Genomic DNA, 18795 nt, shown 5'->3' on the forward strand with positions numbered 1-18795 from the left:
AGGCAATGTTCTTGTTGTTTTTTTTTTTTCAGTCTTCAACAGTTATACTACTGCAAAGCTATTATTTATATTTAATATGACAAATGCCTGGGCTCCATGATGAGCTGATTCATTATCCCGGTTACAAACAAGTCAGAGGTGTGTGTAATCTTTGCTTGCACAGCTGAAGGACTTTTCTCTTGTATATTTTATTTGGAAATAAGGTGGAGCGCAGTGAAGCGAGCATCACGTGGTGTATTCAAGAGCGCCAGTCGTATCGAAAACGGATTCCCTCGCTGTGTTTCCGCCCATGACGTCAGTGTACGAGTCCTTCCTCCAAAGCGAGGTGAAGCGATTATGATCTCCGGTGCATGAATGTGTGAATAACGGCTCCTGAACACAAAACAAGAAACTCAGAAAGTATTTCCAGCAAGACACAGACGACCTCTTGACAAGTTTATCTTCCTTCCAAAGGTAAGAGAATCCATGGATGTAGTTAAGTACAGCGTCTCAAATCATGGACCTTCACTAGCTAGCAGTAGCATTTAAGCTAGGATTGGATTATGGAGCAGCGCTGATCAGTAGCCTTGTAAAATAAACTGCTGCTAACTGATGAATATGGACAGTGTGGGTAAATTATCGTACATTTCTTTACGTTTTTAAATAGAGTACATTGCATATGGCGCAGAAGCTAGTGTTTCACACTCTGAAGTGCTTAGGGGAAGGCAGTAGGACGGGATTTGGGATTCTGTCTGTGTGGGGACAGATTAAGGGCTCTAATTCCAGCTTGTCGGTTAAATCCTGTGATCAAAATATATTTAAAATATAGTGTTAAAATATTTAACTTTTAACATTGTGTCTAATAGTGGACATAATAATGTAATTTAAATCATATATATGATTTAGCTGAGATAATGTATCATAACGTTCATATATATACATCATATAGTTTTTTATATATATATATATATATATATATATATATATATATATATATATAAAATTTGTTATATATTTATATATAAAATTTGTTATATATTTATATATAACATGTATGTATATGATATGTGTTTTTATATATAGATAGATAGATAGTGTGTGTATATATCATATGTACACATAGCGCATATATATATATATATATATATATATATATATATATATATATATATATATATCTCAGCTAAATCATATATATGATTTAAATTAGATTATTAATGTCCACTATTCAATAAATAATGCGTGTGTATGTATAATATATATATATAAATATATATATATATATATTTGTGTGAATACTAGAAACGTGTCACTTTCTTTGCAAGTCTTCTGCTCCTGTTTAACTCTAAACTAGACTACAGCATGTCCCACTAAAGTCACGCACTATAATCAGAAGAATACACCAGCCTTGTGTTATTAATATAAGAATCAGAATCAGAAGAAACTTTATTGCCAAGTAAGCTTGTGCATACAAGGAGTTTGTTTTAGTGGCACCATCTTCCAGTACACAAAGACAACAACAACAACAACAAGACAGATTATAAAAAATGTTAAGAAAATGTATGTGTTAAGAATGTATTATGTATCTGTATAGTCAGTTTAAATGGCAAAATGTGTTTAGCAGAATAACCAGCATGAGGTATGTTTAATATATATATAATATATATTAATATATATATTAATATATATATAATATATATTAATATATATTAAATATATATTAATATATAATATATATAGGCACAGATCTCATGAGTGGCCTTAATATTGTAGAGTGATTTCATCCTGTGTGAATGCTGCTGATTAATGGCTTAAAGATTAGTACTGAAGTTCCCCATGATAAAGTCTTCCATTTTAAACCCCACTGGTTATAACAGCATGATCTGCGGTATGCAGCCAAATAGCACATTATGTTATGTACAGCCACATTCTTTTTATTGGTGTTGAGCTCATAAACTGAATATGAGATGATTAGATTACAATTTCAGCTTTTATTTCGTGCTGTTTATATCTGTACGTGTTAAACAACTTCAAACCTTGTACTTTTGATGGCAGACCACTAAGTTTTTAGGTGAGCAAAAGTATTGAACTTATAATAACACTTAGTATATGGTTATATGTAACCATGCTCACTTTCATGAACTCCATGAAGCCAGCGAACCGGACATCACCGGTTGTTGCTTGTTTTGAGGGGTTCATCCTTTCAGTCTTCTCTTCAGGGAGTGAAATGATGCCTAGTTGGGTTGAGGTCTGATGATTGACTTGACCCCTGATAACGTCCTTTGTCATGTTGTGTGTGATTTGGATCATTGTTTTGCTGCTTGATGAAGCTCCTCCCAATTAGATTGGATGTAGTCTCTGTAAATTTTACATATACAGCATTCGGCTCACACCCTTATCCTGAGCGATGTACAAAAGTGCTTTGAAGTCTCCATCATGGAATGCGAATGTGTCTGTGGACTTCAGAATTCATGTATTCATGGATTGCATTCTACTGTATGGCGTCTGTATTTCTTCTCTTCAAGTCATCTTCAATTGGTTGGTTGTGATACCTTCTTCCCTGCCTTGTGTTGTTTTGGGGTTTTTCAGTCACATGTTCCTGTCATGTTCTAAGTCATTTAACAGATCCTTGGTGTAGATATTAGAAAATTCAGAAAGCTGAAATTCTGGTCTATAATATAATCTTCGACTTTTGATCTCAAACCCAAGTGTCTTCAGTGTCTAACAAAAACACAGGAATTAGAATTAACATTCCAATACGTTTGAGGGGGCTGTTTATGTATAAATGAATGAATGATGGAAAACATTATTATAGTAACGTTGTTGGTTTTGTGTAGTTTACGATCTACGTTTTAACACAGTGGAACTGTGGTTTGTCTTTTGTGAATAATTGGATTATTCCCTAATATAAATCTGTACTGTGATCATAAGCGGGTTTAACATTGGGCTTCGTGGCTGTTAAGTTTGAGAGTCTCTGTCCTTTCTGTTTTTTAGACCATGTTGACAGACCATATATATATATATATATATGATAAAAATGTTTTCTAAAGAGTCAGAGGAGTAGATTTGAATTGAGTTGAACTAGGACAATACTCCAGAAAAAGGCGGAGAATGTGCCAGTGCAGGAAGACGGATGCTCCCTGTCAGGAAGCGAGGACGCAGCTGGTGAAAAGCTGGTGTTGATGAGCCGGGTGTGTTTTCTGAGCCAAATTAACGTGTTTGTTCTCATGCCATCCATATTTTACCCATGTCCTTTAAAAGAATCAAATGTAACAACATATTGTGATTGTAATAAGTTTCTAGTGAAATTTTTAAAACATTTTGAGGGAATAAAAAAAAATATTATTACGTTATTGTCATCGTAGTAGAGGATCCGTTGCAATCAGTCAGTTACCAATACAGAGGTCATCTGTAATGAGACCCAGTAAAAGATCACCCATTTTATTACTTTTTTTTCCTCAGCTTTATCCCTTCAATTTTTGTGATCCTGTGCCCACTGTTCTCGAGTCGGTTCTTAGCTGACAGGATTGGATCTCTCTGTTGTTGTCGCTCATCTGCCTCCAAGTTTGACATGGGATGCTTTTCTGCTCACCATGTTTATAAAGAGTGGTTATTTGAGATACCGTCACTTTCCTATCAGCTCAGACCAGTCTGGCCACTCTCCATCATCAACAAGGCACGTTTTTTGTTTGTATGTTGCTTTGTTTTTTGAACTCTGTGAACCTTATAGGCTATTAATACCAAGGAATCAGCAGTTTCTAAAACGCTCAAACCAGCCCATCTGGCACCAATAACAATGCTACGGTTAAAGTCAGTAAGATCGCTTGTTTTTCTGTTTGTTTGGGGTGTTTTTTTTTTTCTGTTTGATGTGAATGTTATAAAATGAAATTCAATGAATCACGCATTTGACACACCGATTCTCTTGCAAGTCGTGTAATTGTCTATCATGGACATAAATGTTAATGTGAACTCGCACGACGACTTAAACTTGTTTGCTTTAAGTTTTATTCAGGAGCTGTTAAAGCCGGATACAGCACATTTACAAAAGCCTCTGTACAAACCTCAGGCATTGAATCATTGATACGTATGTGATGTGATGATATAGGCTGAGCTAAAAAAAACATCCCATCCTGCCTTTTTTCCTCTGGAGGTTGGCCGCTAGCATCTTCACACAGTGACTGTGAAGTTCTCAAACATAATACTGTGTACATTTTGTAGCGTGTTACTTTTATGAACATATTGTTATTCTTTTTTTTTTTTGTCGTTCTTTTCATTTCATTCGTTTCATCACGATTTGAACAGGATCGGACCTCACCTAATCAAGCATGGACAAATCAGCATGTTTTTGCCTAGACTACTTTTTGTTGTTGTTGTTGTTATTATTATTATTATCATCACTTAAAGAACAGCCCTGCTTTCTGTAAACTTTAAAAAAGCATAAAAAATATCTCTTTTGTGTGTTTCCCCAAGGTGTGACGTAACTGCATCTAAATACACTCCACCTGCTGCATTACTGTACAATGAGTGATTTTTACTAGGAGGCTTGGTTTTGAGTGTAGAAACGACAGATCATCTATTCAGAAATATTCACGTATGTGGAAACTGATGAAGATGGGCAAAGAAAGTGCAAAGTAGAAATATAAGTTGTCAGCAGAAAATTCAGACACAAAACAATGTCCTTCTGTGGGATGTGAGGACAGAATATAAGGTAGCTGAAAGTTTGCTGGTATTAACCAAAGACCCAAACATAATGAGCTGAATTAGTTATAGGTTTCTCTCAGTCTGTATTAATACACATGAACTAATTCGTTATCATTTATTACATAATGATTAGGGATGAGCGAGTACAGCATTATCTGTATCTGTATCTGTATCTGTTAACATATGAATTATCCGTGTCTGTATCTGTACTCGGAGTAATCCGGATCTGTAATCCGGAAGTAGGCGGGGCTTGTATTGAAATGGGCGGGGTTTTAACTGGTAATAATTAATTCGGTAATAAAAATAACCACGTCTGAACGAACCCACGTTTACCAGAACTCTACTGGTTAGTAAGTACGTATTATTAACGTTACAACCCGAAGTAAAAAGCTGAAGAAACCCTAAACGTTAACGGAAAAGACCCGCGAACCCGAGTGACTGAGGGAGAGACAGAGAGCTGTTGTGTGTGTGACTGTGAGTGAGCAGAGCGAGACACAGCAACACTATAAATCTGTATGTGTGTAGGGGAGGGGCGCTGTGACTAGCCTATCACAGAACGCTGACACAATCAGCTACCCAATGATGATTTTCATTCAATCCGAGCACAGATATTGACTCGTATTACTCGTATAATACTCGTACTCGGCAGAAGTGCTTTATCCGTACCGGATACTCGTTTCAGCCGAGTATCCGTCTCATCTCTAATAATGATAGCTACTAATTTTAGACCTAGTCAGTTTTTTTTTTTCCAACCCTGGAGTTTGCACCTCCAAACCTGCCCAGTGGTCTAGCAAATGAAGTCAGGATTTTTCCACCACTGTCATGGTAGGAAATATAACCATGGTTTTGTTTAGCAGCACCAGACTGACCAAACATAACTGCAGCTACTATATGTAGAAAGACAGCACTCTAATACACGCTGTGCTCATGATATACGCCCAAAGATGTTCTTCAACTCTGACATCTTGGCAGATGATTTGGACCATAACGAAACGATTCAATTCGATTCACAATTCGATTCACAATACCGGCTTCAGGATTTGATTCTCAGAATATTTTGAATGCAAATGCAAAACAATGTGCTTGTTGTCTGTATAAACTGAAAAACAAAATCAAAAAATTGTTTAGTATTGTTTCATATCGTAGATTTTAATATAGTAGATGTTTAACATCGTAATTAAAATGTACTACACATTCAAAATTGTAAAATCTGGCGATTTAATAAATGTAGAAATTCTCCCAAAAAGTGTCCCTAAAATGCGCACTGGTGTGGAATCTGTAAAACTCTTTTATCTATAAAAACTCTTTTATACAGATTATAACATTCTTGTGTAGCTACATAGTCCATAATGAGTGTCAGTTAAGCTGTGAAAGTGCAGATGATTCACTGTAACATTGCACGAATAAAGCGGTTTAATGTGAACAGCCTGCTTTTTAACTCTATGGGACGTGTGGATTGGGATCTCTGGCGTTCAAACATTGCAATTGCGGTATCAATTAATAGAAAGCTGATATCTCACATTTCCGCAATACACGTTATATCTTTGCTTCACAATCATCCTTTCACCTCTAAAAGTAACGTTAGCTTGGTAGAAACCCGGACACTTGTCACATCTACATTACAGCACAGTGAAAGTCTTTCTTCACATATGCCAACTCGAACCCCAAACATCAACAAAGAGCCTTAACCACTAGAGCCACCACTGCCATTAATAAATTAATATTGTATTACTTACTATAATTTACACTTGGTTATAATGTACGTAATGATGATAAGATCTAAATTTTAACCCTACCGTGATATCAAGTGTAGAATTTATTATATTAATAAATTATTGTGTTGGCTTTTTATTTAAAACCTGGTGTGGTTAAATGGCTAAAGTTAAAATTTAGGTTTTATGCCCAGTGGCTTTACTCAACACTCCCTAATTACATGACGTATCTGTCTAGATCGTTTGCAATATTTTGTCTAAAAACTAAAATCCACCAAATCTAGTTTTAAAGGCATGAAGCAGCAAAGCTCGCCTCAGAAGCTGTAGAAGGATAACAGCAAGAAGTATGAAATGTATCATTAAAAAATAGCAGCATTTTACCTCCAAGGCTCAAGCTTTGTTTTAATAACGACTACGTTAATGCTAGCTGATCGTACATCGCTGTTTAGATGTTGCCCTCGATTGGTTTCAGCATCATAGCTAAAGTGTAGATACAGGAAAATGTTTTGAGTGGCACGTTATTAGAAAGAATAAATCTGAATTAACTACCAATTTGTCAATATTGGTATAGTCCTAATTAACATATAATAAACAGACACACAGGGTTTTTTCATCGTTCGGCTGCCTGCCGATGTCTTACAGAATAAAACGACATGCTAGGTGAAGCTCGGTTAACAGATAAGTGTACTGATCGTTCACTGGCCTTAAAACTCACAGGAAAGCAATTTTCCCTTCTCTGATGAACTCACTTCTGTGTGGGGATTAAAAATATTTAGACCCCAAAAAAGAGTCTGCATGAATTTATTATACCAACAAATGTTTCTGTTGACATTTAAGTACAGCACAGCTTGTGCTAGTCGGGGTTTTTGTCAGATTTTAATTTCTGTTTAGAGCGCTGGCTGTTCCCCCTCTGCCCGCCCTCACACATCCACACACGTGCCACCGTGTTAATAGCCATGGCAACGGCTGGTGTCACTGTGGTGAAAGTGTGTATCCTAGTATCGCAGATTTCTGCTCTCTCACACAAAAATCTCATCATGGCTTTGTGAATGCTCTTGAATTCCTGATGTTGCCATTCAGGTACCTTTATCTGAAAATGGTTGTATTTTAAGCAGGATTAAAGAAACAGACGATATTTGGGGGGGTGGGGTGGAGGGGTGCAGACATGCAACAACACCATGTCCTTTGATTCAAAAGAGCTCTGTTTTGAGGTGTGTGTGTGTGAGCGCGTGTGTGCGTGCGTGTGTGTGCGCGCGTGTGTGTGTAAAGACGACAGACTCCCAAAGAACCGTGTTTATTTTCATGCCAGTGCGGCATGAGAGCAAACAGTTGATTCAAAGCAGGGCAGAAGCTCAACCATGTACACAGCTCTCATCTTTCAGCCCACATAAAGAGTGGCATAGGACAGCGTAAACAAGGAAGGGACAATGCAGAGGAGGGAAATAATCCAATAGAGCTAAGAGAGGTCAGGTACAGGTGTACTGAATATGTATGTATGTGCGTATATATTTATATATAATGTGTGTGTGTGTGTATTTATGTATTTACTTGTATGTATTTATGTACTGTTTAACTTGGGGGTTAGTTTCAGTATAGAATTAGTTCTGAATTATGTTCAAAATAAAAGTCCTAAACTGAAACTGGATTTAGTCTGTATTTGGGTGGAGGAGGATGAGGAGGAGGAAGGCAGGCAAATGAGTAGATAAAGTGCCAGGGAAAGAAAGTGGTGGAACTGTTGCTGAACCCGTCTAAAGGTCGTAACTTGGCATTTCCAACACAACTTGGAATTCAGAGTCAAGAACGCGGGACATCCTCAAGCCAGAGTTCTGCAAGTGACTTCAAATCAACATGGCTGCCCACCGTACGAGCAGTAAAGAAAGCAGCAGCTGTGCACCTCTGCAACAGAACACGACTCTCACTGATCTTCTGCATGTCTTTTCTTGGCTATAGTCTCGGGCTAAAAAGAAATTTTGCCTCGCTGTTTCACACCACACTGTATTTATAGTGCCGTTGTGCTCGGTTCCACAAGTCGTTTACAGCAAATCTCTGGTGGATGCTGAAAACAAACCTGCCTTTTTGTATGGGATACACGATAGCAATAATATAGCAAGAATACATGTAAAAGAAAAACCCAGCTGTGATTTTGAGGTTGACGCCGTTCTGATTGTTTGACTTTCCAGTCCTCGGTTTGATTTTGAAACTATTCTATAATCTTAGTAGACTTTGGTAGAACTAGGGTTTTTCTGGGCATTTGAAAAAACACCTGCTGCCTCAACTGTATTTTTGTTTGTTTGTTTGCAAAAATCTACATTGTACACAGTTTTATTGTACAGCGTCTGTACTAAATTCTTAATAATCATTCTGTACTGCTTTCCATCTGCATTCATATGTTATATTTTCTCAATTTTTTTTCCTCTTCCTTTTTGTGCAGTTTAATTTTATTTCCATTGTAATTCTATTCTTAAGTCTATTTTGATTTCATTTTGAATCTGTTTTTATGACGTGGACTGTCACCAAAGAATTCTGTTGTACAAATACGGTTTACGTTTGTCTTTTAATTTTGATTTTGATTTATAATCAGTGTGCATGTTGCCTGAAAAACAAAAACCATCTGATGTCACAGATAAACAACAATATAAATAATATAACTGTTTGTGTAATATTGAATGACCACATTATAATTACAATTCCAGCCATGAGCAAATATTAGTTCTGTGTAAAATAATGAAAAAATAACAAAAAATACAAAATCTGATTGTCATTTAATTAGGAAAGTACGGTGGCCGAGAAGTGCAAAGCAAATGAACAAATCTGAATCTAAATAATGTGTTTTCGGATTTGTTAATTTGTTTTTGGATTTGTTAATTTGTTTTGCGCTTCTCGGCCACTGTAGGAAAGTTATTTTCAACATATTAACTCTAGTAGACAACAGCAACGATGAGAAATCTTAGAGATTTTTTTATGGCTTGTATATTAACATTTATGGTAGACATGCATATCCAGGGTGACTTACATTTTTATCTTATTTTGTACAAGAGAACAAGTAAAGGTTAAGGGCCTCATTTGGGGGCCCAGCAGTGGCAGCTTAGTGGACACGATTCGAACTCGGAACCACCTGATCAGAAGTCCAACACTTTTAACCACTAAGCTACCACATCTCCAATGGATTTTTATATATTTATATGTCTTATATGCACACACACAAACAAAAGCTATATATATATATATATATATATATATATAACTGCGTGAATGAAAAAATTAACAAATATTTCCTGTCATCAAAATAATCTAATGTATCAAAAATCCTTTAGTGTTGATTGAGAAATTAAGAAGCTGTTCTGCAAACCAGGCCTCCTCACTTATCATTGTTTGAGCTCACTAACACGCTTGTGGCCGAATAAGCATACCCACAGATATGCACCAAAATCTAGTGGAAAAGCCTTTCTAGAAAAGTCGATGTTACTAAAAAGGCAAACTGCATGTTAATGGCCCTTGTTTTGAATGGGTACATAAGAGTCTGATGGTCAGGTAACTTACTTTATAATTAATAAAAAGATGAATATACATGCATCTTTTCCATGAGGATGTAAAATATATCTTTATACATCTGACTCTCCAAAGAATCGTACAGATAGTGTATTGATCAATGTATTGATTGGCAAAAATGGCCCTAAAATGGAACCTTGCAGCACTCCCTACTGCTTATACTAGTCAGGATTTCAGGTGCATCACAGAACCTGTAAACACATTCAGAATCTATCCCAGAAACAGCATGAATTGTTATTGCAATGGTCCATTGGACATTGGAAGAAACTGATCTGTAAATTTGTGTGTATTTATTCTTTTGATTGTATCAAAAGAATTACTTTGTTCCAGAAAAATTCTTGCCATCACCACTTTATCTACTTTTGCCTTAACAACATGGCACTTAAGTTCGGCGATTTGTTTTAAACCCAAACTGAATACATTGCAGAAGACCTTTCGGATCAAAATGTTCTCTCTCTCACTCTCTCTCTCTCTCATTTTATTTCTAGTATTAAGAAACACCCAGGGTTGGAGAGGTGACAGAAATAACTTGGAACACTAGATCTAATCCGCTAATGCTCTGCGACAGAGTGATTAGCCTCAGGGTGCCAGCTCACAGCATCGCAGAGGAAAATGAATGGGGGAAAATGGCTTCCTCATGTACAAGACCTACAAAATTATTTCTTTCTTCTACAAGCTTTTCAAGCTTCAGTAAAACTGTCTATTGTCATTTTATGGTAATGTCAAAGATACATGTGTAGTAGTTACACATAGACTGATTAAATAAAATATAATAATATCTCGCTACAGTTATCAATATTATGCAGCAAGTGAACAGTCGGTTCTTGAGGTTGATGTGTTGGAAGCTGGAAAAAATGTAGTGTAAGGATCTGAGCGACTTTAAAAAGGGCCAAACTGTGATGGCCCTTGATACTGGGAACACCAAGCCTTGAGTGGTGTTCCCAGTATGAAGTACCTACTACCTACCAAAAGTGGTCCAAGGAAGGACAACCAGGGAATCGACGACAGAATCATGGACGTCCAAAGCAAAAGCTAGCCTGTCTGGCCCAATTCCACAGAAGAGCTACTGTAGCACATATTGCTGAAAAAGTTAATGCTGGCAATAATAGATAGGTGTCAGCACATACAGTGCATGAGAGCTTGCAGCTTATGGGGTGGCATGGAGTGCCTATGCTGGCCTCTTTGTACCTCCAAAGGAGCCTACAGTGGGAACTGGACCATGGAGCAATGAAAGAAGGTGGTTTGGTGCTTGTGCATCACTTACCTGAGGCAGAGATGGCATCAGGATGCATTATGGGAAGTAGCCAAGCTGAGGGAGACAGTGTGATGCTCTGGGCAATGTTCTGCTGAGAAACCTTGGGTCTTGACATTCATGTGGATGTTACTTTGATACCTCCCACCTACCTTAAAATTGTTGCAGACCAAGTACACAACTTACTGGTAATGGTAATCCTTCTTCCAAATTTAATTGAGCATCTGTGTGATGTGTTTGACAAACAAGTCCGATCCATGGAGACCTCACCTCACAACTTACAGGACTTAAAGGATCTCCTGCTAAGGATTTGATTCCAAATAATACAGCACACCTTCTGAGATCTTGTGGATTTCATGCCTTGACAGGGATCAGAAGTGTTGAGGTGTCACAAGGGGGACATGCGCAATATTGGGTGGATTTAATATTATGGCTTGTCAGTGTATATGATTTAAACACATGATTGGCAGTCTGAGATGAAATCCCAGTGTAAAGCATTATGCAGTGTTTGAAATGTGATGGAAATAACTCACCGTGTATTCAGATGTTCCATTAAAGCTGTGTTTTCCTCTGGAAATCTTGATAAATACAGGCCATCTGTTCAGTGTAGGTTCAGTAAATAACTGAACTGAGAGAGTGCATTTTTCACACAGTCTGCATACAGACACTTCTTATTGAGCCTCTCATGCAGTAGATACTAGAAATGTACATAAATTAGAAGTCATTATTTTTCCCTATTGTAATTTTCAGAATTGCATCATCTATGCAATTGGATAAGAGTACAAATGGGAACAAAAAATTTGCCATCCTAGACTTTAGATATAGAAAATATTTGTCTTGCTTTAAAGACATAGTGTTATATAATCTAAATTGCTGCACTTCCTGCTATTACTGGGTCCATCTAATATTCCTCAAAAATTAGTTGTTTATTTATTATTATTTTTGTCTTCTATAAGGGATATCAGGGCATTTTGAGGTGTTACCACATGTAATGTTAAGTATTAAAATATTCACTCATTTATTATAGTTCTCCAAGCCTCCCAATGTTTGTTTTTTTAAAAGCAAAATGTGTCGACATATTTCCTGTTAGTTCACCACAGCTAGCGAACTCGTGACATTAGTAATACAGAGACTCCCGTGTTATGTGTACGCTCATGTAGAACAAACATCCACAATTTCGGCAAAGATTTCTTTATCAAACAGTTGTACACAGATACAGTATGCACTTAATGTTCAAAAATGTTTATAATGCCTCCAAATCTATTCCACTCATTTTCCTATTTATATCTGAACCTCTGAATACTTAGTTTCGACTTCCATATGATATTTCTATGATTTCTAATAGAAATCATGTTGTTTTTTTTTTTTTTTACGATGACCTATAGAGATATGAGGTAATTATTTGTACATTTGCAGAAGATGTTTATTTTGCCAAACTTGTGGATTGAATGATAGAATACTATCTCTAAAAGAAGACAAGGAAAAAGACGTTAAATTCAGAATAAATTTCTCACATGCTGAGAAGGTCACATGTGCTGATGTTGAGAAGTCCAGTGGAAAGAATCACTTCTCTTCTGACAGCTAGTACGTGCTGAAATGTCCTAACATGAATAGCTGGAACGTAAGATGTTAATAGTTATAATTGTTGGCAGCTTTGAATTATACGGGGTTTCAGCCATTTTTCGTTACTGTGAAGTATTTGTTAAAGGCTTTCTGATTTCTGTATTCATGCTATGTATGAAATGGTGATAGAGAGATAGTAGAGACACAGAATTACTATGTTGTTTTCCATCTAGCTTCAAATTTATCAAAGAAAACAACTACAATGGAACAGAAAAACACCTATATATTGCAAAAAGAGTTTTCATTCAGTTCAGACTATTGGTCTTTTCATGAAGATTGTGACATGTTGAATAAATGATGATGTAGTCATGCATCTAATCATAAATGTGATCACGGAAGAAATGAGTCTTTCTTTTCAAGGAAGCAACATCAAACAGCTCTGCCTCAGGATAAAATGCTTCCTGAAGATTGAATTAAACCAAACGACGCAGTGCAGTATGGGAATTCTCCAGGCACTAGTGCAGAGATTGTTAACAATTTGAGCTTCTTTAGATGTAAAATTCATTTCCCTAATGCACAGGATTAGTTCAAGAATATTACTTAAATCTGTTCAATAATATTTTGTCATAAAGCCTGAACATTTCAATAATAATGTCCAAGGTTGTAATTGCATACTTGTTTTTGACCAGTTCAACCTGCTAATAATGAATCAAACTTAAAAAAAATCATGGACCTCTGTAGCTGCTCGGACCTCGCTTTTAGAACCGCGCTTGTACACTTGTATCATGGCGCATTATGGGATTAGAATAATTAACTGGACTGGACAGCGGACAACCAGTCAGTCAACAGTAAAGTTATAGCCAGAGATCTCTGAAACAGTCAGCTGAGTAAAATACAGAATCACATCACTGACTCATTGCTCAACTTAATCTGATGCATAAGAAAACCAGTGACTCAAAAAGGAAACCACACCTCAACCACACATCATCTTGTAAATGACAAAATATTAGAAACAGCTCATTATTGAACCCTGTGCAATTGAAATGTAAGGAACTACAGGCTGTCATCATACCCACTCTCACTTCTGTCTTCTGTCATGACTTTCTCTTCAACAGAGGCAGCAGTGTATGTGTGCGGGTGTGAGGGAGTGTGTGTATGGTGTTTGGGTGTGTGTAAGTAATGGACCAGCAAAGACAGCGTGCTCTCTCCACATCTGGGGAAACACTGTACCAGGTTCTTGGGGTTACTAAAAATGCTACACCAGATGACATCAAAAAGTGTTACAGGTAAGAAACCCAACTCTGTGTCCGTGTGTGTGTCTGTGTGTGTGTGCCCGTCCGTGTCTGTGTGTGTGTCTGTGTGTGTGTCTGTGTGTGTGCCCGTCCGTGTGTGTGTGTGTCTGTGTGTGTCCTGTGTGTGTGCCCCCCCCCCGTGTGTGTGTCCCGTGTGTGTGTCCCGTGTGTGTGTCCCGTGTGTGTGTCCCGTGTGTGTGTCCCGTGTGTGTGTCCCGTGTGTGTGTCCCGTGTGTGTGTCCCGTGTGTGTGTCCCGTGTGTGTGTCCCGTGTGTGTGTCCCGTGTGTGTGTCCCGTGTGTGTCCCGTGTGTGTGTCCCGTGTGTGTGTCCCGTGTGTGTGTCCCGTGTGTGTGTCCCGTGTGTGTGTCCCGTGTGTGTGTCCCGTGTGTGTGTGTGTCCCGTGTGTGTGTGTGTGTGTGTGTGTCCCGTGTGTCCCGTGTGTGTGTCCCGTGTGTGTGTCCCGTGTGTGTGTGTCCCGTGTGTGTGTGTGTCCCGTGTGTGTGTGTGTGTGTGTGTGTGTCCCGTGTGTCCCGTGTGTGTGTCCCGTGTGTGTGTCCCGTGTGTGTGTCCCGTGTGTGTGTGTCCCGTGTGTGTGTGTGTGTGTGTGTGTGTGTGTGTGTCCCGTGTGTGTGTGTGTGTGTGTCCCGTGTGTGTCCCGTGTGTGTGTCCCGTGTGTGTGTCCCGTGTGTGTGTCCCGTGTGTGTGTCCCGTGTGTGTGTCCCGTGTGTGTGTCCCGTGTGTGTGTGTGTCCCGTGTGTGTGTGTGTGTGTGTGTGTGTGTCCCGTGTGTCCCGTGTGTGTGTCCCGTGTGTGTGTCCCGTGTGTGTGTGTCCCGTGTGTGTGTGTGTCCCGTGTGTGTGTGTGTGTGTGTGTGTGTGTCCCGTGTGTCCCGTGTGTGTGTCCCGTGTGTGTGTCCCGTGTGTGTGTGTCCCGTGTGTGTGTGTGTGTGTGTGTGTGTGTGTGTGTCCCGTGTGTGTGTGTGTGTGTGTCCCGTGTGTGTGTGTCCCGTGTGTGTGTGTGTGTGTGTGTGTCCCGTGTGTGTGTGTCCCGTGTGTGTGTGTCCCGTGTGTGTGTGTGTCCCGTGTGTGTGTGTGTGTCCCGTGTGTGTGTGTGTGTGTCCCGTGTGTGTGTGTGTGTCCCGTGTGTGTGTGTGTGTCCCGTGTGTGTGTGTGTGTCCCGTGTGTGTGTGTGTGTCCCGTGTGTGTGTGTGTGTGTCCCGTGTGTGTGTGTGTGTCCCGTGTGTGTGTGTGTGTCCCGTGTGTGTGTGTGTCCCGTGTGTGTGTGTGTGTCCCGTGTGTGTGTTTGCGTGTGTGTCCGTGTGTGTGTGTTTGCATGTGTGTGAGAGAGAGAAAGAGAAAAGAGATACTAGCTAACCGTTACTTAAATACGAACATTGTACTTGTTTGTCCTTGCTTTGTACTTGCTAGTCTGATCTCTTGAAATGTTTTTGCTATTTGATTGTTTGTGTGGTTCTTTGAAAGCCAGGCATTGCCATGGCCAGATTTGCAAACAAATAAACAACCAAAAAAATGTATTAATTGATTTAATATTAATAATAAACACCCCAAATTTGAGATCATTTGAAACTTTTAATTAAAAGATGTGCTTTTCTCTGCATTTGATCAGGCTGTAGATACGTGACCTATAAGCTTTACATGAGCCTAATCAATAGCACGATCAAAATCCCTGCACTGCATCATCAGAACAGTTTAAAATCATTCAACATAGTATGTTTCACTGAGTCTAAAAATATAAGTTTCATGATACTAGGACAAATAATACAGCAGTTGTAAGCAATAAAAATAAAACACATTAACATATCTCGTGACCAGTAGGTGGCACTCTTTCAAAACTGCTCAGGTATCGTTAAAATCCACACAAGTTTGGTGTAAGGTTGGCCAAAAGGCGATACGCGCACACAATCGTTCGTTTGACAGTTGGCACTGCAATATTTGGTCTATAAAAGTAATCTTTGGATAATTTTTGGCCGTAAGTGTCTGACAATGATTTTAGCGAAATTTGGTGAAGTCCAGATGTACTGTCTAAGAGGAGTTCACACAAGTATGGCAGGAATTTTTGGCAGGAAGCCAAAGATTTTTTGATTTTTAACACCTCTGTTTCTGACATATGTTTGAAAATTATGGCCATAATTTTCAAAATGTTTGTTTGATCACTGTCGAACTATAGCCAATCAGGTCAGGACTTGCTGGAGAGAAATACAGTAGTCCCTTAAAGTCTGAAGTCTATACAGTTTGCTGTTTTGTGTGATCAGTTTTAAGGCAGAAGATTAATAAAAATCATCATCGTCATTATTATAAAAAAATCCCTATAATAACAATAAGGTTTCGTACTTTATCCCCTGAAAAAATTCACCTTCAGACATGTTCAGCTTAAAATTTCTCTCTCTCATTCACGTTCTAGGAAACTAGCTCTGAAGTTTCACCCGGACAAAAATCCTAATAACCCAGAAGCAGCAGATAAGTTTAAGGAGATAAATAACGCTAATGCCATCCTCAACGATCCCACCAAACGCAACATCTATGACCAGTACGGCTCTCTCGGCCTCTACGTGGCTGAGCAGTTTGGAGAGGAGAACGTTAACACGTACTTTGTGCTGTCCAGCTGGTGGGCCAAAGTCAGTGACACACACACACACATATATATGCAGATGTTTTAGATATGTTTTTAAGCTGAGGGTTCAAAGATTTATTTTATTTTATTTTTTTAAATTTGTCTTGTTCATGTCTTATTCAGTACAATCTGTAATCCACAGGCGCTGTTTATCTTCTGCGGCATTGCGACCGGTTGCTACTGCTGCTGCTGCCTGTGCTGCTGCTGTAACTGCTGCTGTGGGAAGTGTAAACCACAACCTCCTATGGAAAACGATCCTGAGTTTTATGTCTCCCCTGAGGACCTGGAGGCTCAGTTGAAGGCAGATGAGAAAGGTAAGACCACAAAAGAAGTGCTCGGAGAACTTTTTTTTTCTTTTCTTTTTCAGTTTACATTCACCAACAAATGGTGAAGGAGGATTTCACAGATCAGGCTTTTCACCTGATCGGGCTTTTCCTCCCAAAAGTCTGTGGCTGTAGTTAGAGCTGACTTCAGGGTGGATGTGTGTTTCATTTGTTGGTTCATGTTGTGCAGCGTTGTGTTGGTCAGAGTTTGGCGTTTAGGGTTAGGATTAAGGCTTATATTCGAGGTGGATCAGATCTAGCTACATACCCTGGACATTTGGTTCATATAGTCTGTTTCTGTTTCTGTACTTTTGTGTAAAAAACACAGGCATAATCATAGCACCAGTGAACCACAATATTACGTGGCTGTGAGATTAAACTGCTCACTGCTCTTTCTCCAGCTCCTGCACATTATTTGCTTTTACAACATCTTCTGCATAATTGACCCATTTCTAACAGAGTCTGTATGAGATCCATCTTTTCTTACTTAAGGCAACTTAGAAACTTTTACACAACTATTACAAAAGATGCAAACATTCCCCTATTCTCAAAACAATACATGTAAGAGCCGGGGGGGTGTAAACTTTTGAACAGGGTGATCAGTGTAAATTGCTATTATTTTGTTTGTTTTTTGCCGTCCTTTGGAAGATACAATAGATATTTACGTGTTTCCCACCCAGTATGCTTTACACTAATCATACTGTGCAAACGTTTTCACCCCTTAATATATACGTTTTCACCCCTTAACAGTTCTTAATATATATTGTGTTGCCGTGTCCCCCAGCCCCCCGCCCCCCCCAAAAAAAAAAAAAAAAAAAAAACACACATTTGATACTGGATTAATGACCAAAAGCAAGCATCCAGTTCCTTTGTACTACCAAGGAACAGTTTGGAAGGTTTTCTATTTAACAGATCTTTTAAATTTTGTACTATTCTTTTAGAAGTAAGGACAGCTGAATTTATTATTTTGAAGACATGCATCATGAATTTTTGATGCAATTGTGTTTTGTTTTGTTTTTGCCTTTTTTTTTTCTTTTCTTTTTTTTTTTTTTTTGAGGGCACTGATTCTGTGGAAAAGAATAAGTGAGTGACAAAACCATCTTTCCAATTCTGCAAGTCACCTTGAATTACTGCTACTAGCCTGAATAGACGACAGTTCACAGCTGCCCCTTCTACTAATTAGGATGCCTACCAAAGATTAATAATAAAATAAAAAGGTGAAACAAAAGTAAGACGTACGTGTTGTCCATGTCTCATCCTTCAGACGGAGATCCCATCGTGGTGCAGCCTTCCTCAGCTACAGAAACTACTCAGCTTACAGCAGATGGTCACCACACCAGCTACCGTACCGACAGTGTACTCGACTAGACGACTCGCTCTCTTTCCCTCCTGTAGAACACCAGAGCAGCAGAGGGCGCCATCCTGTGTCCTCCACCCAGGGACTGCTGCGAGGCCTGAATGAGTGGACAGGTGTCTGTGTCTCTCTGCTGTGAAATGTCAAAACTCTCGAAGCTTAGGCTTGCCTCTGCTCATGTAATGGAGCACGGTTTTGTTTTTTCCTTTGCAGTCTGTTTGAAACCCTTTCTCACGTCCCACATGCAGTCCCACACACGAGCCTGTTCAGTCCTGTGTTTCTGTAGCTAGAGAACATATTCACTTGATGCAGTCAAATGCACTCACCTTAATCTAATGCATAGTTCTTCAGAAATAGTGTCTTCATTGTACTTGGATAGGCATTTAGTTTAATTTATTAACCTTCACTTCATAAGACAAATCTCTTGAATCTAAATGAC

General features: G+C 38.7%; 1 protein-coding gene across 1 annotated transcript; it reads left to right on the forward strand.

The window, feature by feature from the left end:
• Positions 1-259: 259 nt before the first annotated feature.
• dnajc5ab (DnaJ (Hsp40) homolog, subfamily C, member 5ab) lies at positions 260-18603 on the forward strand. Its single transcript, XM_060894566.1, has 5 exons — positions 260-453; positions 13872-14042; positions 16470-16683; positions 16822-16993; positions 18267-18603. The coding sequence occupies exons 2-5, from the start codon at positions 13936-13938 to the stop codon at positions 18368-18370; spliced, it is 597 nt and encodes a 198-aa protein (XP_060750549.1). The 5' UTR covers positions 260-453; positions 13872-13935; the 3' UTR covers positions 18371-18603.
• The last annotated feature ends 192 nt before the right edge of the window (positions 18604-18795 follow it).

This window comes from Tachysurus vachellii, chromosome 19 (assembly GCF_030014155.1).
Source record: "Tachysurus vachellii isolate PV-2020 chromosome 19, HZAU_Pvac_v1, whole genome shotgun sequence".
In the NCBI taxonomy this organism is placed as follows: Eukaryota; Metazoa; Chordata; class Actinopteri; order Siluriformes; family Bagridae; genus Tachysurus; species Tachysurus vachellii.